This window comes from Oncorhynchus clarkii, chromosome 2 (genome assembly GCF_045791955.1).
Source record: "Oncorhynchus clarkii lewisi isolate Uvic-CL-2024 chromosome 2, UVic_Ocla_1.0, whole genome shotgun sequence".
In the NCBI taxonomy this organism is placed as follows: Eukaryota; Metazoa; Chordata; class Actinopteri; order Salmoniformes; family Salmonidae; genus Oncorhynchus; species Oncorhynchus clarkii.
In genome coordinates, this window is record NC_092148.1 from 23,612,065 (window position 1) to 23,637,740 (window position 25,676).

Here is a 25,676-nt window from a genome sequence, read left to right on the forward strand (position 1 = left end):
TGTAACCATGGGGACATCTAGTGGTTAGACAAGCCATTCTCAAGTCCACATACAACTTGACATATGCACTTGTCAATGAACATCACCCATGGACCATGGTGCACATTTCTGGATACATGGGGCAAAAAGAGTAGTAATACGCAATTTAAGCCATCTCACACCTATTGAATACCATGGAATGAATCTTTGCATACACTAAAACCATCACGTACAACATTTATACCCTGCAAGATGTGTCACCTGAGCATGGGCTAAAAGCAGGCGTCTCAAGCCAACACATTTCACAATTAGCCAGAGCATTACACAGCAGTATACATCTTCTTTATGCTAAATAAAACCACTCACTGCTCTCCAGTCCAAATAATGGCCTGGCCAGCTGGTATATGCAGCTTGGACAGATGGCCCTGTGAGCTGAGGGCAGCCATCCAAGAGTGCCTGGAAGAGATGGGCCATGACAAAGCACTGCAGACAGGACCTAGACCTATAGTGACAAAAGTAATACATGAAAAATAAAGCTATAGCTTCAGATGAACAGTATTGCTACCCACTGGACACACTGGTTGAATCAACGTTGTTTTCATGTCATTTCAAAGACATTACGTTCAACCAACGTGGAATAGATAGACGTTAAATTGACGTCTGTGACCAGTGTGGGGGTTGCAGCCTGGTCTCATAGACTACACGTAGCATACTAAATGTAAATCCAAGGCACTCAAATTAGTATGATAAGTTACAGTTGGTAGGGTTACATAAGACAGATAGTTGCTTAGGGCAAAAACTAAATTAAGGTGGCTGCGAGATCAAATCTTATCACAGACAACTTTATAATTTTAGCTAATTAGTAACTTTTCAACTACTTACTACTTTTGAGCTACTTTGCAACTACTTAGCATGTTAGCGAACTCTTCCCCTAACCTTTACCCTTTAACCTAACTCCTAAACATATCCATAACCCGTAGCCTAGCTAACATTAGCCAGCTATCTAACATTAGCCACCTAGCTAGAATTTGTAACATAACATACATTTGCTAATTCGTAACATATTGTACTTTTTGAAAATTCACAACATATTGTATGTTTTGCAAATTCGTAACAATAACACTTTTTTCAAATTCTTAACATATTTTACATTTTGCTAATTCGTAACATGTAATACAAATTGTAATTCGGAATATATCATGCGAAATGGGTGATGGGCATCCATAAATGAATACATACCATATGAAACTTAACATTTCATCCACCCTAGTCGTAGACTGTTCTCTCTGCTACCACACGGCAAGTGATACCGGAGCGCCAAGTCTAGGTCCAAGCGGCTTCTAAACAGCTTCTATACCCCCAAGCCATAAGACTCCTGAACATCTAATCAAATGGCTACCCAGACTATTTGCATTGCCCCCCTCTTTTACACCTCTGCTACTCTCTGTTGTTTTCATCTATGCATAGACACTTTAATAACTCTACCTACATGTACATATTAACTCAACTAACCGGTGCCCCCGCACATTGACTCTGTACCGGTACCCCCTGTATATAGTCTCGCTATTGTTATTTTACTGCTGCTCTTTAATTACTTGCTACTTTTATTTCTTGATCTTATCCATATTTTTTTAACTGCATTGTTACTTAGGGGCTCGCAAGTAAGCATTTCACTGTAAGGTTGTATTCGGCGCATGTGACTAATAACATTTGATTTGATTTCATACTAAATTGCTTGTCTCAGATTTACGTACATAATAATACGAAATATTCTGAGACCAGGTTGAGCTACTAGCGAGCTCTAAATATGACAATTTATTGGTTTACTGTTTCATTGTCTTTGCGTTGGAGAACTTTATTGCATTATCATTTGGTTAAAATCAAAATTATCCGGTGGCGGGAATATATAAGGCGTCAGTTCCCCTTTGACAGGGCGGAGTAGACCGGAAGCGTGCTGTCTGCTGAAATAAGGAAGAGAACGGGGCAACTGAGCAGTGGAGGGAGAGAGAGAACCGTCTTCTTTGCACAGCTTTTCTCCAAATTCTTAGGAATTTCATTATTCATTTTCAATAGACAACTGGAACCACCGTCCATACATTTAGCTTAAAAGGAAAATCCTACTTGTATTCACCTTGTTGGAACTGTCTTTCGAACCTATAGCATTTATTTTAGCCGCTAGCTAGCTAACGACGCTGTCTGTCCATCGACACATCGAGGTGAAAACTTTGGTTTACAGTTTTTAGGCTAGTCTAATTGATTAATTCGGTATAGTTATCAATTGAACTACGTGAGTTAAGTTTTTATGCACATTACATTTGTCTGCCGGTAAGAATTAATTTAGACTATAAGCTGACTTCCTACAGTGTTGAGTAACGTTAGATTTGAAAGAAACAAAGCTCTGTTCTAATTTCCAGTTTGGACTCGTTGGCGGGGCGTTGGTTTGTCTGTTCGTGAAAACATCGCATCGGGAACGACGTTTGCCAGCTTGCAACCAATCCAACTGGAACGACTAACGTTAGCATCCTGCACGAGCTAGCTAATAGAAACGCGTTTTCAATCGTTGCAAGTTAGCTAGCAAACAAAATCAACGTCAGAAAATGGCCAATAGCATCGAGGCAGTGAAGCGAAAAATTAAAGTTTTGCAGCAACAGGCGGATGAAGCCGAGGAAAGAGCTGAGACTTTGCAAAGACAGGTTGAAGAGGAGAAGCGGTCAAGGGAACAGGTAACGTTGACATAACCTTCCGGCGTCTGCCAACGTTAGGCCTTGAATAATCCAGTTGCTAGGTACAGGTTTTAGCTAGGTAGCTAGATGCATTGATTTGTGATTATATGGCAACTTTACAGTACCCTTTGAACTGAACCCCCTAGCCAGTTGCCTGGATAGCTACCGTTAGCACCTATTTTTGTCGGGTTTCTTCAGCTGGCTCAGTCCAATAGCCTCATTGGAGGTGAAAGAAATGTGACAAATTCCTGCTAAATCAGATAGCTGGAGTTGGGCGTCTTCATAGAGTAGACTCATCGTGGATATAACCAGTTTTAGCATGGCCATTGTGTCAATTTTAAAGTAGTCAACTGGGTGGGGTTTCCTATGGGTTGTGAGAAATCAGCTAATGATTAGCACATTGTATTCAAATGGGGTGTTATGGTTTGTAAATGGCTTTAAGCTATAACAGACATCTAGAGGCCACAATAAATAAATGAATGAGACAATATTTGGTTCAGGACTCCAGCACTACAGGTGGCGGTAACCACCACTATTAGTTTTCCATTTTTTTTTCAAGACAAGAAGAAAAGTGACAAAGTGGATTTGGTTTCAATAGATGCATAACTGACTTGCCTAGTTAAAGTTTTTTTAATAACAAATTATTATTTACAATTTTGTTAGTAAACTAGGGTTGCAACCTTTCACACTACCAATTAAGGGACGAAGGGTGGCGTGCCAGTGCACGGTGCCACGGCGGTGTGGGTATGGTGTGTGAATGAATATAGTGTATGTTCTTATTCAATTGGCAAGGCAAAAATAAATTATATTCCATTTAGTCTATAGCTTTACTAAAACTGTATCATTATGTAAACTTTTGTGACTAAACATCAAAATAAATTATCAAAGAAATCACAATTTGGACCTTTACAGCAAGAAATAACATTTCAAATGCGGAAGAGGGGCATGAGTCACTCACCAAGTCTGCATTTTTCCATGGATATTTTTTGATGCTCTTGACTGATTAAAGCTGTCTTTTTGCATAGACAGAGAAGTCCTTACATGACAAGTCGCAGTTCACAGATATTTGAAGTTCATTTTTGATCAGGTCTGTGCAGCATCTGTTTCTTGAGTCTGACCATTTAATGGTCATCAGAGAGAAAGTCTGCTCTACAAAGGCATTTGAGCCTGGCACACTGAGGACAAATGAGACAATCCTGAACATGTTGATTAAGTTGGCTTTCCCTAGGTTTTGGAAAACTGCCACCCACTTCTCACTAGTGGATTATGTGGTGTCCTTACTGGCTTTGTGTATTTCCTCTCAGCTAGCACAAAACTCTTTATAGTTGGTCCATACTGACTGTCTGTCATTTTGAGGGCAACCACTACGCTCCAGGTCAGTGAAGGAGAGCTCCTCATAGAAGCAGATCGGTTTCAGTTTCACCATTACATTTTCTGGTGAGAAATCAAACCACTTGTCAATGTATGTAATGACAGTGTCATAGAACTTCACAAAGTCCTTTTGCTGCTTGGACCTTGGTGCTGACAAGTGTTTGTCCCATCAGCTGCTTGGTCTGGTATTCAAAAAATCTGTCCTGTTTCTGCTGAATCATCTTCATTTTGGACTTCCTCAAGTTGACATTGGCATTGTCTTCTGCGTAGGCTGTGATGTCTAATATCCAGTTCATGCTTTTCCAGACAGTTCATCAGAGCTTGATGTAAGCCATTTGCAGTTTCATCACTGTCTTCATAAAAGTCAAGTAACTTGCACTGCACTCCATCAGATTCTCACGCACACTGGAAACATTTTTCTATTTCTCTTGTTTGAGGCATCACTGAGAAATACACTGGCTCACCTTTGGTCGGGGACAGATCATCCAAAATATCCTGCAGTCTTTGGTCCTAAAACATTCATTGTAGTAATCTCAGTTTTTGAGTCATGAAACAAAACACCGCTAAGCTTAACAAGACAGCCGGTGCTGTTGTAGCTGAGTCTGTGTTTAACCATATGGTACAGGTGCAAGGCTTCACTTGCTGCGATTTTTGTCTTTTCCCGCATTAGACGCCACGAAGAATGCACCGATATTGCTAGCAAGTGTGGCCGCCTTGTGCATTTCTGTGGATGCATGCTGAGTTAGGTCATTCTCCCCTCCATGGCCAATTGAGAATTCCCGACGGCATAAAGTAGAGAAAGCTTTCAAGTCACCACTGACGGGCTTAACCCACTTTTTTTTTGCTTCCCATTTGTCGTAGTGGCACTTTTTTTTATTGCAGGGTTATCCATATTTCCTTGATATGCCAAACTGACTGAACAACAACAGAAATTACTTAGCTGGATTTGGCGTGTTTACGCTATACTGTGATTGGATGAATATACGGGACAAGGGAGGTCCCGTATTGGACAAAGCAATTTAGCCCAATATAAGGGACATCCCGGCTAATACGGGATAGTTGGTAACTCTATTAAAACAACCAACCCGTCTATGGCGCAGCCCTTGCTGTCGCAGATGCAGCATGGCACAGAGACAAAGATGGGTCCTTGATCCAGCTCTATGGATGTCCTGCATTTCCAATTATCTTAAGAATAATTGTTCCCAAAGGTCTTAGTCTTTCATTGAATGGATGTTTTATTTGTGCAATGCTATTTCCAAGATGAATGTTGGTCAAATGCTTTAAATAGTTTGTATTTCAGTTGTCCCTGTATTTCCCCGTTCACTGGGATTTCAAATGTTTGCCTCCTAGGCTTGGCCCTCAACTTGCCAAATTCCTCCTCTCTAAGCTCACTAGTAGCTAGTGATGTAAGCGCCTGGGTTGCCACACAGTGCAACATGTATTGCGGTTTTATGGCGCACTACTTTGGCCCAGGCCCCAGTTGTAATTCTATGGTTAATTTGGTCACACGCAGATGATACAAGCATGTCTGTTTTCTCCTTTCATCCCTTGATAAAACTCCTACAAGACACGCATGCTTTCACTATGTGCTCTGTGTCTTTTTCAAGGAGTGTGTTACTGTTATTTGGAGCAAAACAAATGCAACACAGTAACTGATTGGATATAAACGGCTATTCCAGAGCAATTGACTGAAATAAATGGCCTAAACAGTGGAGTCATTTTTCAATGAGAGCGTCTCTTGGTCTACAGTTATACTCTAGCACAGAGGCCCGCGTTGAAAGCGGGTGAGACAGAGCGTGAGGCTCCTGTGGAGTCATTCTATTATGGTGCACAGGAAGTGTGGTTGCCAACTGATTGTGGTGGGGCTTTTTTTGCCACTGCTGTCAGAGGAAATGACAACTGATGACTAAAAAAAGATGTTGGTTATGAGTCGCATGTGTGTCTTACCTAGAGGAAGACAACCTGACAATGAATGTTTGGCCCTTCTCCCACAGAATAAATCATCGGGCCTAGTCTGGAGGAGTTGTTGTATCATTCCACCTGTCTGACTCAGCCTTCTGGAAGTCAACAGTATTCAGAAATGCTACTATTCTTCTACATGCGCTACTCTGAAGACTCGGATCATGTTGCATCTTGGTCATAAGGTGTACAAACACTAAACACCACCAAGCTAACTAGACGCCTCATTCTCAAGTCTAGAGCTGAAATGTCTCTGCGCTACAGCGTTCTCCATAGAGGAATTTGAAGGTGCATACGCATGCTCCTCACTTCCAATAATTTAGGAACCATGGCTGCAAAATACCACCTCCGGAATGTACTTGGTCAGACCGGAAGAAGCTAACTAATAGCACTCTTGTCTTTGGTGACAGAAAGCTATTTCAGGGTGTGAGGGGGTGCCGATTTGCATATCTCTATGGTGCTGGCCTACGTTGGCGAGAGGCCCATTTCTCGTGAAGGCTGTCAAACACTTGCATGCCAGTGCCATGGCAACCGGTTTGACTGCTCCGAAGTTGTTCTTTCATGCAGCCACAGCAGGTTGCCTGTGGTTGTTGTGTGTGTAGTAGGGGTAGTTAAGGGTTGCCGTATACATCTGAAAGATGCTGTGCTTTCATTGCTTAATGCTCCCCTTCTGTTTTCAGTTAGGTCTGTCTCAATATTGCAGCGTTATATTTACATGGTGTTCATCTGACATGTGATCTTACCCAAAGCCATAGAGGAGAGCTTGTGGTTTCAACCTAAATGGTTCTGATACTCTTTGCAGACATGATTCCATGGCCGTCATGCTAGCGTCCCCTGGCCAGTATTTGTAAACATAGTGGCAGCAGCATCATGGTGCCCAGCTCTATAGTCAGTCAAACGCTTTACCCATTTATGATTTGTCTCATCCAGATTTACTAGATGGTACATGCATACAATTTAGCAACTGAACATGGAGGTACTACAAGTAACAGACAGTCCTAATCCTCAATCTGCTTCACAGTATATACTGAGCTGCGTCAGTGTTGGCCTCCTTCTGGTCCATCTTCTGATCTGGCCATCTGGTTGTGGCTATCTAAGGCTTAGTAAGCCTTCTATCCTTCTCTCACTGCTCTTTGTCTTCCGCTTGCTATTTCTCTGACACCGCATTATTCCTGTTCCAAGGCATGGAGAGTGAGAATAGCCAGGCTACTCTCCTACAAGGCACTAAAACATTTATTCACTCCAAGTGCTTTAACCTTTCCCTCATCCGTCTCAGTGCATTTTCTCTCTCTCCCTTGTTTTTCCATACCCGACCCACCCAGGGTAGGCAGCACAGTCATCTAGGCTGGTGTGCCTAATTAGTGCCATTCATGGACATGGAGACCACTGGCATGTCTAACCCATACACCAGCATATCAGTCTGAGATTTGCTGTGTGCGTTTAGTGTATCCAACTCTTATGGTGATGAAATGTGACGGGTTGGTGTCCATTACAAAGACTCTGCGAGCACACACTTTCCCAGCTCTGTTCCAGTTCTGTCGAGAGTGCTGCTTTCTCTCTCTCACCCACACATCCAGGCTGCGGGAGAGGTGTATCCTTTAACAGGCCTGTGTGTGTCTGAGTGTAACTGCCGGTTGTTATGTCATAGTAATTCTCACACTACCAGTGTTATGTGATTGTAGGCCACATCTGTAATCCTTCTCTATATCAAAGGCTGAGGTGGTGTGAAATATGTCCTTATCATTTAAAGGTACCGGTATGTCATGATGTGTTGTCTGTGTTGGAAGAGGTGTCTCAAATGGCATTTGTGAGCTTATGGTGTACAATAATAACCTTTGTCCACATCCAGGCTGAGGCTGAGGTGGCCTCTCTGAACAGGCGTATCCAGCTGGTTGAGGAGGAGTTGGACAGGGCCCAGGAGAGACTGGCCACCGCTCTGCAGAAACTGGAGGAGGCAGAGAAAGCTGCAGATGAGAGCGAGAGGTGTGTGTGTGTGTGTTTTGAAGGGGTGGAGGTGGGGCGGTGTTCTCAGTCTTCACCGGGTCACGCCACCTCCTGTTGTGGAACAAGGTCATTGGTGGGTGTGAGCTGGAATTAGCCTATTTGAGGGTGTACCCTGTGGATAATTTGTCTATATATGCTAGGTTTGTCTATATATGCTAGGATACTTTCTCACATACAAAGATGTCAGGGGGAAGTGTGTATCAGTGCCCCTCCGATCTGGCCTGCATTATAGGGTCCTGACACCACATATCGGCAGAAGAGAGCTGCGGAGGTAGTTTGCCACCAGACTATACAGAGAGATGTGCTCACCTGTTTTTCTCCTTCAGTATTTCTTGTGCCGAATGCCAAGGCCTGCAGTACACTGTGTAATATGGTAATTAAGGCCAAAACACTTTTGACACTCATTCCTTGCCTTCTCTCTACCTCTCTCTACCTTAGGGGTATGAAGGTGATTGAGAATAGGGCTTCCAAGGATGAGGAGAAGATGGAGGTGCAGGAGATCCAGCTGAAGGAGGCCAAGCACATCGCTGAGGAGGCCGACCGCAAGTATGAGGAGGTGAGCTGATCAGAGCCCCCCCCCCCAACAAACACACGGTCACATGTAGAACAAGGCTCTGGTGTGGCTTCTGAAGAAGTCTTGGACCATGCATCACCACTTCTTTCGTTCTCTCATTCTCTTGCTCTTTTCAAATGTTTTACTTCCTTTGCTCTCTGCCTCCTCTCTACCCCTACAGGTGGCTCGTAAGCTGGTGATCATTGAGGGTGATCTGGAGCGTACAGAGGAGAGGGCGGAGCTGGCTGAGGGGTGAGTCGCTTTCTCACATACTTAATCAATCTCCCTGTACCTCTCCGCTACAGTCTTACACTGCATCTGCTTAAGCTTGTAGCAGAACATATAAAAACACCCACTGGTTCCATCACTCTTACACTGCAGAAGTAAGTTTAAAGCCACATGTGTTTCAGCCACACCTTTTGCATGGCGTTACTTAACTGGCCTCAACACGGCTTTGCCTGACTGCACGACGCATTCCCTCTCGTCACAGGAACTGCACACCCACTTATGTCACTTTAAAAAAAAAAAAAAACTTTTACATGTTTTGAAGATTTGTTACTAAACGTTAAACTGGAGGTGTCTTTACTATGCAACCGAACGATACTGTTACTTTTGCTATTACCTGTAGTATAACTGTAATAGGAAATATGTATTCAAATGTCTGCTAGCACTAACTTGGACTAGCACACTATCATTAGTGTAAAAATGGAAATGCTGTAACAGTACCATGACAATATCCAATCTGTTCTCTCCCCGTATGTATGTGCCTGTTGTATGTGTCCTGGGTTTACCGTACCGACATGTCGGTTACCATTTTCTCTTTCCCCTCTATCTTGGCCTTCTCTTTTTCTGCATGCGCTTCCGTGTCATGTGACCCCCAACCCCTTCCCACTCACTAATAGCAACGCCCGGAGGTTGGAGGAGCAGCTGAGGGGTTTCGACCAGTCACTGAAGAGCCTGCAGGCCTCTGAGGACAAGGTACCACCCCCCTTTCTCCCTGTTCTTACCAACTACAGGACACAATGGTGCCTTATGGGGACCCTCGACGGGTCTGACTGGGGTCTTCATTATAGGCGTCCATAAACATAACCCTCTGAACCTGGTTTATGTGGACCAGGAATGCACACAGGGATTTGCAGTCCTCCTACCCTCGCTAACATAAAGTCCCACGTTTATCTGGCTGCACGACTGACTGCTGTAATTGTATAGCTGCTGCCTCCGCGATCCTTTCCCCTTCTCGTGTGTGCTCCTTTTCACTTCTCCTTCTCTCTCAAACGCTCTGCATACCATCCGCATGATTTTACCCGACCTACAGGCGCTCCATAATCCAAGTTTAGTAAGAGTATTTGACCACAAACATTTTCCTTTGGTTTATCAGGGATTTGTATAAGTCTGTTTTGTATTGTTGAGATATGATTTAGTTTAGCAGAATGGCCGTGGTCTGGGTCCCATTCCGAGGTTCAAGTCCATGCCTTTCTCTCCTTGTTTTTCTTTGTAAATCGCTCCGTCTGTTGTCTCTACCCCCACCCTCTAATTCCCCTGTTCATTGTTACATGTCTTTTCCTTGCCCCTCACCTTATCCATTGACCTTTGTCCTCATTTCCCTCACTCCCTCTTCCTCATCCCCCTATTCCCAAACCCTGCCAAAACCCCAAATGAATTTCAAAAAAAACTAAATACTGCAGCAAATGTGCCGAGTTGGAGGAGGAGCTGAAAAATGTCAGCAATAACTTAAAGTCCCTGGAAGCCCAAGCTGAGAAGGTAGGAGGGAGGGAGGGGAAACCCTGCATGCTTTTTGAACTGAATGTAACTGCACCCAGGCCAGTCCTGGAGACAGCTACAGGTCCATTGACTACCTAAAACCCTCAAGCCTTATTGAGCTGAAATGAGTTGCTGGTGAATTTCTTTAACTACAATATGATTACCATAACCCTGGATGTTGTGCATAACCTGAATTTGAAGTGTTTGGTGTCCTTTTTAAGAAGGGATAAACTTAGTATTCTGTAACGTTTTTAAAAGCATGTGTACTGGTATATGCTACATAATGCTTGACTTTAGTCCAAAATGTCATGTATAATCAACTTAATTAATTTATCAAAGTAGAGGCAGACCTGTTTGCCTTGTAACAGTGTCTGGGTTTGCGTCCCACCCACAGCCTCAGCAAGTCAGTTTAGTTTCAGACATCCCCCCCAGAACTTGGTATGGTTCCTGCTCATGTAACCACGTGATCTGTAACATAAGCTGATCTCTGTTTGGATGAACTGACCAATCAAACTGCCAGCATCACAAATTCCCAGGCAACAACGAAGTTAGACATTAGATTGTCTGGAATGTAGAGAGACAAGTACTCTAATGGCTCTAGAAGGCTTGCCAACCCTGAGGAAATTCCAGCCCCATGTTTCAGACACACAGATGTTCTCTCCTGTTGCCATTTAAAAGGTGGAACGAGGAAGTGCATACAAGCAGGCATCAAAACCAGCTCACCAGGGACTCTTTCCTCCATCCTGAAAACTCACGCCTCTCATCTGAAGAGGCCCAGGACTGGTTCTAACTAGAGGTCGACCGATTATGATTTTTCAGTACCGATTATTGGAGGACCAAAAAAGCCGATACTGTTAATCGGCCGATATAAAAAAAAATATATATATTTGTAATAATGACAATTACAACAATACTGAATGAACACTTATTTTAAGTTAATATAATACATCAATACAATCAATTTAGCCTCAAATAGATAATGAAACATGTTCAATTTGGTTTAAATAATGCAAAAACAAAAGTGTTGGAGAAGAAAGTAAAAGTGCAATATGTGCTATGTAAGAAAGCTAACGTTTCAGTTCCTTGCTCAGAACATGAGAACATATGAACGCTGGTGGTTCCTTTTAACATGAGTCTTCAATATTCCCAAGTAAAAAGTTTTAGGTTGTAGTTATTATAGGACTATTTCCCTCTACCATTTGTATTTCATTAACCTTTGACTATTGGATGTTCTTCTAGGCATTTTAGTGTTGCCAGTGTAACAGTATAGCTTCCGTTCCTCTCCTCGCTCCTCCCTGGGCTTGAACCAGCAACACAACGACAACAGCCACCACATCAAAGCAGTGTTACCCATGCAGAGCAAGGGAAACAACCACCCCAAGGCTCAGAGCGAGTGAAGTTTGAAACGCAATTAGCACGCACTAACTAGCCAGCCATTTCACTTCAGTCACACCAGCCTCATCTCGGGAGTTGATCGGCTTCAAGTCATAAACAGCGCAATGCTTGACGCACAACGAAGACCTGCTGGCAAAACGCACAAAAGTGCTGTTTGAATTAATGTTTACACGCCTGCTTCTGCCTACCACCACTCAGTCAGATACTTGTATGCTCAGTCAGATTATATGCAACACAGGATATGCTAGATAATATCTAGTAATATCATCAACTATGTGTAGTTAACTAGTGATTATGATTGATTGTTTTTTATAAGATAAGTTTAATGCTAGCTAGCAATTTACCTTTGCTTACTGCATATGCGTAACAGGCAGTCTCCAAGTGGAGTGCAACGAGAGGCAAGTCGTTATTGCGTTGGAATAGTTAAGGTTGCAAGATTAGATCCTTCGAGCTGACACGGTGAAAATCTGTTTTTCTGCCCCTAACGAGGAAGTTAACCCACTGTTCCTAGGCCGCCATTGAAAATAAGAATATGTTCTCAACTGACTTGCCTAGTTAAATAAAGGTGGAAAGCGGTATTTTTGTGAGCCATTTTTTTTACGATTGTTATGAAAACTTGAAATCGGCCCTAATTAATCGGCTATTCCGATTTTAATCGGTCAACCTCTAGTTCTAACTAGGGTGTTTCAGGGCAGGGAGGGAGTCTGCATGGTGGTTGTCTGCTGTGGTGTAATCCTTAAACACTTCTAGATTAGAGGCCACACCCTGACTTTGCAGCTGCAAGAATGCATACCCCCCCTCCCGTAACCCCCCCCCCCCAGGGTGATGATACTGCACTACACCCGTGCTCTGCAGCTCAGAGGCCTTTTCAGCAAACTCCCATTGCCACACGAGTGTCTGCCAATGATGTCATCCGACGAGAGAAGCCGGTTTTGTTTTCATTCTTCTCCCACCCAAACTCTAGGTACATTGAAGCTGCACTAATGGACCGTTTTTCTATCTCGACACTCCCCAGGCATGTTGAGTCACACTCAGTCTACACACCTCTCCCTCATTCTCTCAAAAGCTTGATGAGCCCATGCCTTCCCACTGCACTGTTGCAGCTCAGTCCGCACAAAGGTGGTAGTGAAGATATTTATAACTAACCCAAGATAGTTCATCTGTGTCGTTTACAGTGGGAGCAAATTAAGCATAGTGGGTAGAACGAGCAAGGAGGTAGGCCAAGCACGAGCTAGCGAGTTCCTATTGGTGCGTTGAAGCATATTTCCAATAGGGAACGCCTTCGCTGAAGTGCGTGTGTGCACAAACTCAATTCGACCTTGCATTCCTAAACAATGCAATTAAAAATAAATAAATAAAAAAAAACTTTGGCAAAGTGTCAGTCAAACTTAGTGCACTGTCTTTAACAGATTCTAGATTTGGGGACCGAAATGTCAGCCCAGCTTTACCTAGTTCCATCCTCACTACCCGTGACTGGACTTCCTCTCGCCACCATATTTTGTGGTGAGAACATTCTAAACGGATATCAACTGTGACATGTCTGGGTTACCCCTTCTGTCTGTGGAGTATCGATCACAAACTCGTACAGCAGCCACATTTAAAAGCTTTTGACCAGACTGAGTACTCAAAAGAGATGAGGAATAATAAGTATCAGTTTCTCCTAATTGTAGGCCAACCCACTTCCCAGGGGGTTTCTTTGCAGGTCAGTATCGGTTTCTCATTAGTCGCAGATGTCGCCCCACCACCCTCTTATTTAAAAAAATAAAATATATATATATATATTTTGCATAGCACACATCTGCTAGAGGCTTCCAAATGGCGCAGTGGTCAAAGGCACTGCATCTCAGTGCTAGAGGCGTCACTACAGACCCTGGTTCGATTCCAAGCTGTATCACAACCATCCGTGATTCGGAGTCCCATAGGGCGGCGCACAATTGGCCCGGCGTCGTTAGGTTTTGGCCAGGGTAGGCCGTAATTGTAAATAAGAATTTGTTCTTAACTGACTTGCCTAGTTAAATAAAGAGGTGGAAAGAGACAGTTAAATGGAGTGCTGTTGTAAGTCCTAGATAAGCCTACCGGCTACCTCTGATAGCTGAAAACACATTTGAATTATTGTTTTAAGCTTTGTAATTTTCATGTCGCTCTGGCTCCACTAATGTGCAGCGTTGATTCGACTCTTTCTACTACATGACACAAGAATCCTGGCTGTTCTATGTGAACGCTCTGTTGTGCTGTCCTGAATAAGCCTGAGGACTCCCTAGTGTTCCCAACGTGTGATTCTGATTGGCTTTTCTTCCTCCCCTTTTGTTCCCTACAGTACTCCCAGAAAGAGGACAAGTACGAGGAGGAGATCAAGATCCTGACCGACAAACTCAAAGAGGTGAGATTCCCCGGAAACGTCTATCATGAAGCTCTGAATGGATGACTGATGCTGTGATATGTGCCTGTATTGCTGTTGTGGGGGGTTTAATGAACTTGTGTTACTTTCCCATAGGCTGAAACCCGTGCTGAGTTTGCTGAGAGGTCAGTGGCCAAACTGGAAAAGACCATTGATGACCTTGAAGGTAGGACTCTCACTCGCCATATTGTTGCAGTTCACAGTACAGTTATAAGGTGTTATAAACTGTACTCTCCTGCTTGTGCCCTCTGGCATTGTCTTGCTCTCCATCCCTCCTTGGTGTACATCTCTCCTCTACCCTCTGTGCGCCAACAGATGAGCTCTATGCACAGAAATTGAAGTACAAAGCCATTAGTGAGGAGTTGGACCATGCCCTCAATGACATGACCTCCATGTAAATACTAATTTAGATGCCTGTTGTGGTGTGGGTTGAACTGGAGTGTGCTATCGTGTGTTAATAACAGTATGATTCAGTAACAGTATGCAGACTGTCATAAGAGGATGGCTCAAGTTGAGTTGCTAGGGAACTATTGTAGTGGATTGTGCTCTGGTAGCCTTTGGCTGTTTGTGCTGGAAAATGTATTGAGGCATAGCCTACCATGTACACACACTTCCATGCATCTACACCCATGCACACATTCCATTTTATTCGGACTAAGGATAGGCACATTGTAGATACAAGCATACGGTAGCTACAAGTAAATCTGCAGTGGTAGAACATTTCCTCAGACCTTGAGCTTTCCCCTTCAACCACTTCTGCAATGTAACGGATGTGAGCTGTCACCTTGGCAACGGCACAACACAAGGCACGAACACTGATACTTTATGTAGATATGGCTCACATGCTGTCACAGGCCTACTTATCCACATGTAAATGTGGACACAAGTTATCTTTTTATGGATATCAATGCCTTTGACTAGTCTAGCTCAGGGATTCTATTTGGAACTATTGGGTTGCAGCTTGTGTGTATGTTGGGCGATTTCTTTCAGTCTAATTCAATTACAAGTTTGAGTATCCCAGGGTTCTACTGTAATACACTTAAAGGGCAATTCCACCACTTTTTAACATCATTCATCTCCAGCACCAAACCGGTGTCTACATATGTGAAAATAGCGTGTTTCAATTAACATTTTGAATAACTTAAATGTGCTGCCTTCACATGTTGACACTGTTATTGTGCTGGAGATTATAAAAACCAGGCTGAAATTGTGGCGTTGCCCTTTTAACTCCGGTCACGCTTGGTGTGTTTTGGATTTGCATGGATTGCAGGTTTGCTGTGAGTTTACACCCCATGATGACAACCATGGTGTGTCAGTATTATTTTGAAGTGTTAAATTGCCATTGCTCCGTCTCTATTTCAGATAAATTGGACTCGTTAGATTTCTGGAAAACCCAACACACCCTGAATTCAGTCTGCCTGAACTGCCACAACGGTTGCGTGCTCTCTCCCTCTTTTCCCCCCTTTCCTTTCTAGATAGAAAGAACCATACCCTCCTAGTCACCAGTGCCGGTCTCTCCCTTTCTCATCTCCCTTTGTCATTGGCCCAGTTGCGGCCAACACGCTGGCTGAGTTTCTGGGTTACTGCCTTTCTATTTTCCACCTGTCCTTTCCTATCTGTACTACACTGCTCGCTCTGACACTCATGTTCACACTCTGTATTTGTGACTGTCTCTCTGTACCTAATGAAGAGGGGGGAAAAGAATGCCATGGCATTAGTCTCTGTTCACTGCTTTTTGGCTGTCCACACTGTCTTGGCTTCATTGGTTTCACTCCACTATGCTTTTTGGCATGGTTTTGTGTCACCAGAGGTGGGTCAGTATCTGAAGCAACCCCTCCCCCCCTGAAAATAAGTGAGTAGGGGGAGGTATTCTGAGTAAGAATTTTATCACAAGCATTAATGTGGGCACAGTAAGTACTTGAAATCGTTATGAATGAATGTTTGGCTAGATTTCTTGAATTTGGACTAAAGGACCAGGTTTGTGTAATCCTAGATTACAGGTGTGGAACAGACCCTTACCTTTCTCTCACATGTTCACCCTTCTGAGTCACGTCTGCTAAAGTGACCCAAAAGAGGAAAGCTCAAAACAGATTTGCAGGTGAATTATTATTGAAACTGTGCAAATATTGTATTTTTAATGTGACCTGGCATCAGGAACGTTACGGCACGTTTATTTGTAGATAAATTGACTCATCCTTGTTACTAAAGCAGAAAAGCCTGTAATAGTGACTAGCTCAGTCGGCGTTGGTATTCCAAACAGTGTCAGTACACACAGCATGGTCATTGTACAGCTAATGCTACAGTAAGTAGTTAGACAAGATGCCTAAAATGGACTATTCAATGACATCAAAATGACATGCCTGTGGTTGCACAATGAGTCGCATGAGCAGGGACTTGTCATAATGCAAGATATTAACTTGGTAATTGTTGACTTAAGTCTACAGAATTCATTACACACCCATAACTAAATACACAGCAAACATAAGGTTGTAATAAAGCCTATCTTGACACCATAGCATAATTATAGCCCAAAAAATCATTATCTTCAGTGGTGCCATTTTGTATAAAGGTACTGGTGAGATTTTTGAGATAAAGACCAATGAATTAATTGTTTTAAAAGTTATTCTTAACATCTGCAGTTTGAACAATTAGTCACCCCACTACTGTTTTGGTGAAGGGATGAGGCTGGGCCTCCCGAGTGGCGCAGTGGTCTAAGGCACTGCATCGCAGTGCTAGCTGTGCCACTAGAGATCCTGGTTAGTCCACAGGCTGTCGCAGCGACCGGGAGATCCATGGGGCGGTGCACAATTGGCCCAGCGTCGTCTGGGTTAGGGGAGGGTTTGGTCTGCAGGGATGTCTTTGTCCCATCGCGCTCTAGCGACTCCTGTGGTGGGCTGGGTGCATGCACGCTGACGAGGTTGCCAGGTGTACAGTGTTTCCTCCGACACATTGGTGCGGCTGGCTTCCGGGTAAGCGGGTATTGTCTAGAAGCAGTGCGGCTTGGCTGGGTCGTGTTTCGGAGGACGCGCACGACCTTCGCCTCTCCCGAGTCCCATCGCTGCAACTCCTGTATGGACAAGACTAACTACCAATTTGGATACCATGAAAATGGGTCATAATAATAATAATAATAAAGGGTGAGGCTGGAGAAATGCAACCACTTTCAGAATCATATTAGAGAGATCGATGGATGTCAGGATCCATGATATAAAAATCATAGTTTTAACCATGTTTTGAGGCTTTAATGGTTATTTATAATTACATCGTTTATAAACAATGGCATAAAACATGCTTATATTTTGGGTTCTGATGAGGTACGCCAGCTGTACCTCGCTCACGAGGCATTCATAAGTTATGTTCTTCAAGAATCAATAGGTTTAGCCTATCAATCTTAAGTAGACAATGTAAGTAAAGTATTACCAAATGATTCGTGTTTCCATTCAGGGGAGAAAGACTTCCCCCCCCCCCCCCATGTGTAAATAATACATCATGGTACCAATGATTGCTTCTAATACACCAGATGTATGTCCTTGAACTGTTTTTACAAAAAATGGTTAAAAATTTGCACACAGGATAATTTAGTTGCTAATGGCAGCCTGCGGTACCCTGGTCGCCTTCGACTTGAGTTACTCAATGGGTGGGCAACACTGAGCTAGCCTGCAACGTCTCTTCCTGGACTAGCTCAAACTGCGCATGTTTCAATGAAATGCTTCATTGAAATTAATGTTTTCACGTGATTGATAGCTTTGTCCATTTTTATTTTTTATTTGACCTTTTATTTAACCAGGTAGGCTAGATGAGAACGAGTTCTCATTTGCAACTGCGACCTGGCCAAGATGAAGCAAAGCAGTTCGACACAACACATGGAATAAACAAACATACTGTATATAGGCTTTTTCTACTGTATGTGCAAATGAGGTAGGGCAATAAATAGGCCATGGTGGCGAAGGAATTAAACACTGGAATGGTAGATGTGCAGAAGATGACTGTGCATGCATGTACCAGTCAAAAGTTTGGGCACACCACCTCATTCCAGGGTTTCTTTATTTTGACTATTTTCTACGTTGTAGGATAATAGAAGACATCAGATCTATGAAATATCACATGGAATCATGTAGTAACCAAAAAAGTGTTAAACAAATCTAAATATATTTGAGATTCTTGCCTTGACAGCTTTGCACACTCTTGGCATTCTCTCAACCAGCTTCACCTGGAATGATTTTCCAACAGTCTTGAAGGAGTTCCCACATGCTGAGCACTTGTTGGCTGCTTTTCCTTCACTCTGCGGTCCAACTCATCCCAAACCATCTCAATTGGGTTGAGGTTGGGAGATTGTGGAGGCCAGGTCATCTGATGCAGCACTCAATCACTCTCCTTTGTCAAATAGCCCTTACACAGCCTGGTGGTGTGTTAGGTCATTGTCCTGTTGAAAAACAAATGATAGTCCCACTAAGTGCAAACCAGATGGGATGGCATATCGCTAAACTTTCCCTTCCTGTGGCGGCCCTCATGAGCCAGTTTCGTAGGGCTTGATGGTGGTCGGCTTGGTCGAAGAAACATTTCAAACTAAGTACCGAATCAATCATTAGGATGTTTTTAACATATAGCTTCAATAAAGTTCCAACCAGAGTATTCTTTCTTGTCTTCGTGAGCAATGGAACGCAAGTGACAACCATGAGGAAAAAGTGCGATCACAAAATGGCTGCTTGATTGACATCTGATATTCTGCTCTCATTCACTCCCACAACAACATAGAAGCCTTATTATAATTTCTATTGGTGGTTGACATATATTGGAACCCCTAAGCAGTGCAACATCATTCATATCTCAAGGGGATTTCATTGGGGACTCTGAATACATACAAGCTCAGATTTCTGACTTCCTGTTTTGATTTCAACTCAGGATTTTGCCTGCCAATATGAGTTCTGTTATACTCTCAGACATCATTCAAACAGTTTTTTAGGAACTTCAGTGTTTTCTATCCAATGCTAATAATTGCATTATTATTATTATTAGTAGTAGTAACTATGACTGAGGAGCAGGCCGTTTTGATATGGGCACCTTTCATCCAAGCTACTCAATACTGCCCCTGCAGCCATAAGAAGTTAAAGTAATGATGGACTGTCATTTCTCTTTGCTTATTTGAGCTGTTCTTGCCATAATATGGACTTGGTCTTTTACAAAATAGGGCTGTCTTCTGTATACCACCCCTACCTTGTCACAACAGAACTGATTTGCTCAAACGCGTTAAGAAGGAAAGAAATTCCACAAATTAACTTTTTAACAAGCTAACTGTTTAATTGAAACTCATTCCAGGTGACTACCTCATGAAGCTGGTTGACAGAATGCCAGGAGTGTGCAAAGGGTGGCTACTTTGAAGAATCTCAAATAATATATATTTTGATTTAACACTTTGGTTACTACATGATTCCATATGTGTTATTTCGTAGTTTTGATGTCTCAACTATTGTACAATGTAGAAAAATAAAGAAACCCTTGAATGAGTAGATGTGTCAACGTTTGACTGGTAGTATGTAGTCATTGTTTCCATCTAGTGCACCATGTGCAGTTGCAAACCGTAGTCTGGCTTTTTTATGGCAGGTTTGGAGCAGTGGCTTTCCTTGCTGAGTGGCCTTTCAGGTTGTCGATATAGGACTCATTTTACTGTGGCTATAGATACTTTTGTACCTGTTTCCTCCAGCATCTTCACAAGGTCCTTTGCTGTTCTGGGATTGATTTGCACTTCACACCAAAGTACGTTCATCTCTAGGAGACAGAACGCGTCTCCTTCCTGAGCGGTATGATGGCTGGGTGGTCCCATGGTGTTTATACTTGCATACTATTGTTTGTACAGATGAACGTGGTACCTTGAGGCTTTTGGAAATTGCTCCCAAGGATGAACCAGACTTGTGGAAGTCTACAATTATTATTTTTTTCTGATGTCTTGGCTGATTTCTGTTGCTTTTTCCCATGATGTCAAGCAAAGAGGCACTGAGTTTGAAGGTAGGCCTTGAAATACATCCACAGGTACACCTCCAATTGACTCAAATTATGTCATTTAGCCTATCAATTAGCCTAAGCTTCTAAAGCCATGACATTTTCTGGAATTTTCCAAGCTGTTTAAAAGCACAGTCAACTAAGTGTATGTAAGCTTCCTACCCTCTGGAATTGTGATACAGTGAAATAATCTCTCTGTAAACAATTGTTTGGAAAAAGTTACTTATGTCATGCACGAAGTAGATGTCCTAACTGACTTGCCAAAACTATAGTTTGTTAAAAAGAAACTTGAGTGGTTTTAATGACTCCAACCTTAGTGTATGTAAACTTCTGACTTCCATTGTAAATGTAACACTTGCTGTCCCATGCAGGCAGTACAAAACGAAACCTGTTCATAGCGAGCAAAATAAAAAACCTACTGTTCTACTTTCTTACTCTAGCACTTGGACTTGTTTCCTTACTAGCACTGACTTTGCTGATGGCTGCTTTGAGGGAAGATTTTACTGACTTGTTGTTGTACTTCACTACCTTAAGTTGACAGTTGACTGTATTGCTTTCCTGTCTGGTTTACCCAAGAAAGCCATTGGTCAACTGAAAAACACAGACTGCTGCAGCACGGGTACTGACCAAGACGAGACTGAGAGCACACAATACCCTGGTTTTAAGGTCTTTGCACTGGCTGCCTGAGTTTTAGAATACATTTTCAGGTTCTATTGGGTTTGCAAATCTGCCATCGTTCACCCCAATACATGTCAGACATGCTTTTAAGTAATGTACCTAGTAAGTCCCTCAGGTCCTCTGGCACTGGCCTTTTTAACTATCCCAAAGTCTAGGACCAAGATGCATGGATAGGCAGCCTTTAGTTATTATGCCCCCAGCCTTTGAAATAGCCTGCCAGAGAACCTGAGGGGTGCTGAAACTGGACATATCAAATATATCTTAAACATTTTAGCTTAGCTTTTCCTTAGGGTGCATTTTAGTTGTCATTTGATATATTTTTTTTATCTTGTTTTCTGTAGTAAATATTAACTTTTATTATATATTTTTTTTATTCTGTAAAGCACATTGCATTGCGTTGCATTCCATGTCTGAAATGTGCTGAAGTAAATAGTTTGATTTTGATTTGAAGTGTAATGTTAAGTGTCTCTGGATAAGGGTGTCTGCTAAAGGCTGCTAGAAAAGTGTAGCTGACAGGTCAGACTTGTTTTATTAAATGTTCTAACAGTGTGAGTGATCTGCCAGGGGGGGGGGGAAGAGAATCTCCAACTTCAATATTTGACCAGGTGCTATACCGTCTTGTGGAGTTGCAGAAATAGATGTCCTACATCTTCTGTCAGCTACAGCTGAACTCATTCCTTGTTTATCCTTGACAGTTATGTATGTGACTTGTTTTCAAAGTAGTCATGTACTGATTTGATGCTATCAGGAGGTTTTGTCATGTGGATTGACATAGTTTAGCCCTCGGCGTTGCTCCACTATAGTGTAGTAGACCTCTTAGTAAACTCAAACACCACTTTTAACATCTCAATGTCTTGCCTCCTACGTCCTCATCTCACCACCAGGAGGATCCTTCGCTTACCTACATTCTTTGTTTTGATTTACAGATGCGCTAGCCAACGCCAAGGAGGAGAATGTCAACATTCACGCCACCCTGGACAAGACCCTGGAGGATCTTAACAGCTTCTGAGCGGCTACTGGACCTGCGGCATGGCCCCTCCACCACCACCTCTTACTGCTCCACCCCCTCACCTCTGGCCCTGTCTCTGTCTGTGCTGGCTGACTGTTTAGTGGGGGGGTTGTTAATTGTTTTTGGTCACGGTAGCACTTTCTTCAGTCCACACCTAGCCAAATGTTTCTCCCCAGTAGACCAAATGGCTGACTGCCTCTGCCACATTCCACCCCAGTATCTGCGGATGCTCTCCTGATGAGCATCCCGTTCTTTTTTTTTTTTTTTTGTAGGCTCTTCATAGCATTCTTTTTAGTCTTAAAAGGGCAACATTTACTCAAGCACCCACATCTTAAGTGTTTCACAGGTTTCTAATATTCACATTCCAGCTTAGGTGTGTGATTTGTGTTTGAGGCCATTCCTATGATCTTTCTTTGGATGTTAGCTGTAAGCGTTTAAATACATTGAGGCGCTTCTCTCCTGTTCTGATAAGAACCCTTAAGGGGATATTTGGTGTCCACTGGGACACATATGAAGGTGGCGAGGGTAATAACGCTTACCTAATTATGTCTCCCTTTTGGAATGGGACCACCATTTGATTATTAACTCTCCCTCTGTTATCCCCATCTGAACCACTTGCCGTACCAACGTATCGCCTCAAACTCTTGTCCCCCTCTAACCACTCACCTTCTGCTGGAACATCCTTACACAAGCACTGCTTTTCTACTGCGCCAATGCCCAGAGGGTCCACAACTGTGCTACCTTTTGTCAAGGATTTTGTGTTAATTTACAATTATGGGCTGGGGGATTAACATGTTTTTCTTATAAGGGAGAAGTGTTTTGTTGCATGACATGTTTTTTTTTTATCTGGAGTCATTTTCCAAAAAGGGCCGTTGTCACAAGTTACTGTAAACTGTCCCCCCCCCCCCCCCCCCCCCCCCCCCCCCACCCCAAGATCAGGAAATTGAATTGTGAATGAGTCGTGGGTCATTGAAGGGATATAAATGTCTTATAGCTTCAGACAGAATTGGATGCAGATATTCTAGCCAATTGCAGCCTTAGTCCTCTAGGCTAATTGTTATTTTTTTCTAATAAGATGATGTAGGGGAGGGGTGTGATCAGCCAATCACTACGCATTCCACTGCCAAAATGGAAGCATTGGGAGAAAGGACAAGGGTATTATCTAGACTTCTTATCAGTATAGACTATTCAACTATTTTTTTTCTGCAAATTAAGTGAACTGCAAACCTTATAATTAATAAAGAAATAAAAAGTTAAGTATTGCATCAAGTTTAACTGGAACTTTTCACTCGACACTGGGTGTAAACATTGTTACCAGTAATGTTTTGATTGTAATCATGACACAAATGGACACAATTTTTAAAAATAAAGAACCATGATTTGTATTGACATTCCAATTTATTTATTTTTTTCCTTCAGTTTGACACCACTCCAATTTAGGTGCTGCTACTACCTCCATGCCTACTTTAAAATGTTTTATGAACACTTACCCTGCTATTAGAACATTGCTCATGTCTGTGTCTAGTACATTTTAATTATGTTGAATGGGTGTGTAATGCAGTATTGCACTAATTTTACCATGGGTCAGCATATGTGCATGTTCCAGGTTCCCAGTTAATCGTCTAGCTATTTACAACTAAAACTATACTTTCTCGTAGCCTAGTTAACTATTTTACAATCTAAGACTATTAAAAAAAAAAAAAAAATGGCACAATGACACTTTTATACAAGTGCAGACTTAATCTGTATATTGGGTCTTAGTGATGTCAACACAGGAGGCAAATGTCACCAAGTACAGAAATGCCAAAAAGGAAACCCCAAAGTGTCTTAATAGGGCTTTGTGCCACCAGAAAAGCTTCCATGCACCTTGGCATCTATTCAAGTGTCAAACTTTATTGGATGAATGTGACAGTCACATCTCTTCTAGCTATGTTAGCCAAAATAATTTCTATATATCACCCTAAGCATGATGGGATGTTTTAATTGCTTAATTAACTCACGACCCACACCTGTGTGGAAGCACCAGCTTTTAATATACTTTGTATCCTTCATTTTTTTCAAGTGTTTATTTTATTTTGGCAGTTGTGTGTGTGTGTGTGATCCATGTAAATTAACATATTGGTCAGTGCCAATATGCACACCGTACATGTTTGGGTGTTTGATCAGATTTTATTCTTGCCATGCTACGTAGTTGATAGTACAGAACACTAGAGAAATAAATACTACATATTCTCACTTTCTGCTGCTCCTCAGTGTATGAAAGGTGTTCTAGGATTTTCACAGAAAATAGTGTAATGTATACCCAACTACACTTTCCAACAAGTGCTTTCAGCAAGTTCCTACAGCTGTGTAATGTCCCCTCCACATCAGTCCTCTTTCACCTTCTCTTTGGCTATTGAGAGCAGCCCAGTAGAAAGCTGCTCTTCCAGTTGTGATCCATCGCCCTCATTTTTGATTATCCAATCAAAATCTACTCCTTGGTCGAGCCCACATTCAGACTGCATCATCTATTCCTGCAGAGAGAGAGGGTGTGGTGTTGAAGAGGTATTGTATTTCTCCGAAAGTGAAGAACATATCACTAATACTATCGGTGTAGGTAGGTATTGCACCTGTTGTGAACTCCCAGTCCCTCTCCCTCCGTGTCTCTTCTGAGGCCTCCACCCGAACACAGCGAGATTGACTAGGATACTCCCTCCAGAACCACTGCAGGTCTGACAGATGTCGCGTGTCACTCACAATCTGGGGCACAATAGAGATTACAGAAGGTATAATGGTAGAGGACAATACATGATGCTTCAACTGCTCATCAGGTAGGGCCTTTTTTAGTCAGGTTCACCAACTCTGAATATGCAGATGGTCAGTTTCTAATAGCAAGTAAGACCTGACTCAAATACTTGCGCTTGACATAAATCATATATGGCGGGACTTGGCTTGTATGTTTCCCCATAACAATGGGGCAATTGAGAATTTTGTTATCTTACCCAGATAGGCTGCTGGGCTGCCTTTATGGCCACACGACAGAAGAACCCTGGGTCCTTCTCCCTCTGCTTCTCACCCCACTGGATCATGTCAGCACGGTACTTATCCTGGTACTCACCTGCTCCCAACAGGTCCTCAAAGTCCAATCCATGGTCCCGTAGGCATGGTGGGTAATATAAGGAGACAGTAGTGGTAGTGTTCCTCCATTCACTCGTAGTGTGTATTGTAGACCAGCTGGGCATGCAGGCTTTTGTTCCTGCCCAGCACTTAATGTCTGATCGATTAACCTCATCAAGCCAAGGTCCTTGATTATCTGAATTAGGTGTTGTATTAGCTGGAACACAAGCCTGCACACCGAGGATCGGCCAGGATGATGTAGCACAACTGTACAGAAATACCAACCTGTGCGTATTGCTGTTTGAGAGGACCCGAGAGACGCAAGATACAGCATACATCTGGACCTAGTCTGATATAAATTGAATGAACCACATTGTTAAACTAATATAACATTTGAGAGAGTATTCAATTCAGCGATAATAGCTTTGATAAATTGGTGAACAGTATGCCAACAGTCAATAGAACCTTTTGTGAATCAAATCCGTCACGTAACGTAATATTTTCCAGATTTGCGTTTCCCACTAAATAAAAGGATGAGTTTGGGTTCTACTGTCGCCATCGAAAAAACGTTGCAGCAACCAATTTATGTGTTTTATTTTTGATACAGAAGAGCTAACCTCTTCGTTTACACATTAACCGTACCACATGCATTATGATTGGTTGAGCTACAGTAATATAAACATAACAAGCGCCTTATAATTATAACATTTGCTTATGTGATCGAATTTCTTAGAGAAAAATACATATTTCAAT

At 42.6% G+C, this 25,676-nt stretch overlaps 1 protein-coding gene and 1 pseudogene across 6 annotated transcripts; one reads left to right on the forward strand and one right to left on the reverse strand.

Moving 5' to 3' along the window:
- Positions 1-1,895: 1,895 nt before the first annotated feature.
- Positions 1,896-23,218, forward strand: LOC139364551 (tropomyosin alpha-4 chain-like). Of its 6 annotated transcripts, none has more exons than XM_071101392.1 (9): positions 1,914-2,702; positions 7,882-8,015; positions 8,475-8,592; positions 8,771-8,841; positions 9,492-9,567; positions 14,063-14,125; positions 14,240-14,309; positions 14,459-14,537; positions 15,506-15,594. In XM_071101392.1, exons 1-9 carry the CDS (start codon positions 2,577-2,579, stop codon positions 15,507-15,509), a joined length of 741 nt encoding a protein of 246 aa, XP_070957493.1. In that variant the 5' UTR covers positions 1,914-2,576; the 3' UTR covers positions 15,510-15,594. The 6 variants fall into 6 exon arrangements, with proteins under 6 accessions (XP_070957476.1, XP_070957493.1, XP_070957499.1 ...); XM_071101384.1 differs by lacking the exons at positions 14,459-14,537; positions 15,506-15,594 and adding an exon at positions 21,745-23,218 and having other exon boundaries at positions 1,933-2,195; positions 2,394-2,702; XM_071101407.1 differs by lacking the exons at positions 9,492-9,567; positions 14,459-14,537; positions 15,506-15,594 and adding exons at positions 10,275-10,350; positions 21,745-23,218 and having other exon boundaries at positions 1,936-2,195; positions 2,394-2,702.
- Positions 23,219-24,023: 805 nt separating this feature from the next.
- LOC139364576 (phosphomevalonate kinase-like) lies at positions 24,024-25,546 on the reverse strand (annotated as a pseudogene).
- Positions 25,547-25,676: the final 130 nt, after the last annotated feature.

Bases quoted from the DNA above. Each gene is read 5' to 3' on its own strand.
- LOC139364551 (XM_071101375.1), top strand. From the start codon at position 2,577: ATGGCCAATAGCATCGAGGCAGTGAAGCGAAAAATTAAAGTTTTGCAG. The intron at 2,703-7,881 runs GTAACGTTGACA...GTCCACATCCAG, and splicing joins AGAAGCGGTCAAGGGAACAG to GCTGAGGCTGAGGTGGCCTC. The intron at 14,310-21,744 runs GTAGGACTCTCA...TTTGATTTACAG, and splicing joins GACCATTGATGACCTTGAAG to ATGCGCTAGCCAACGCCAAG.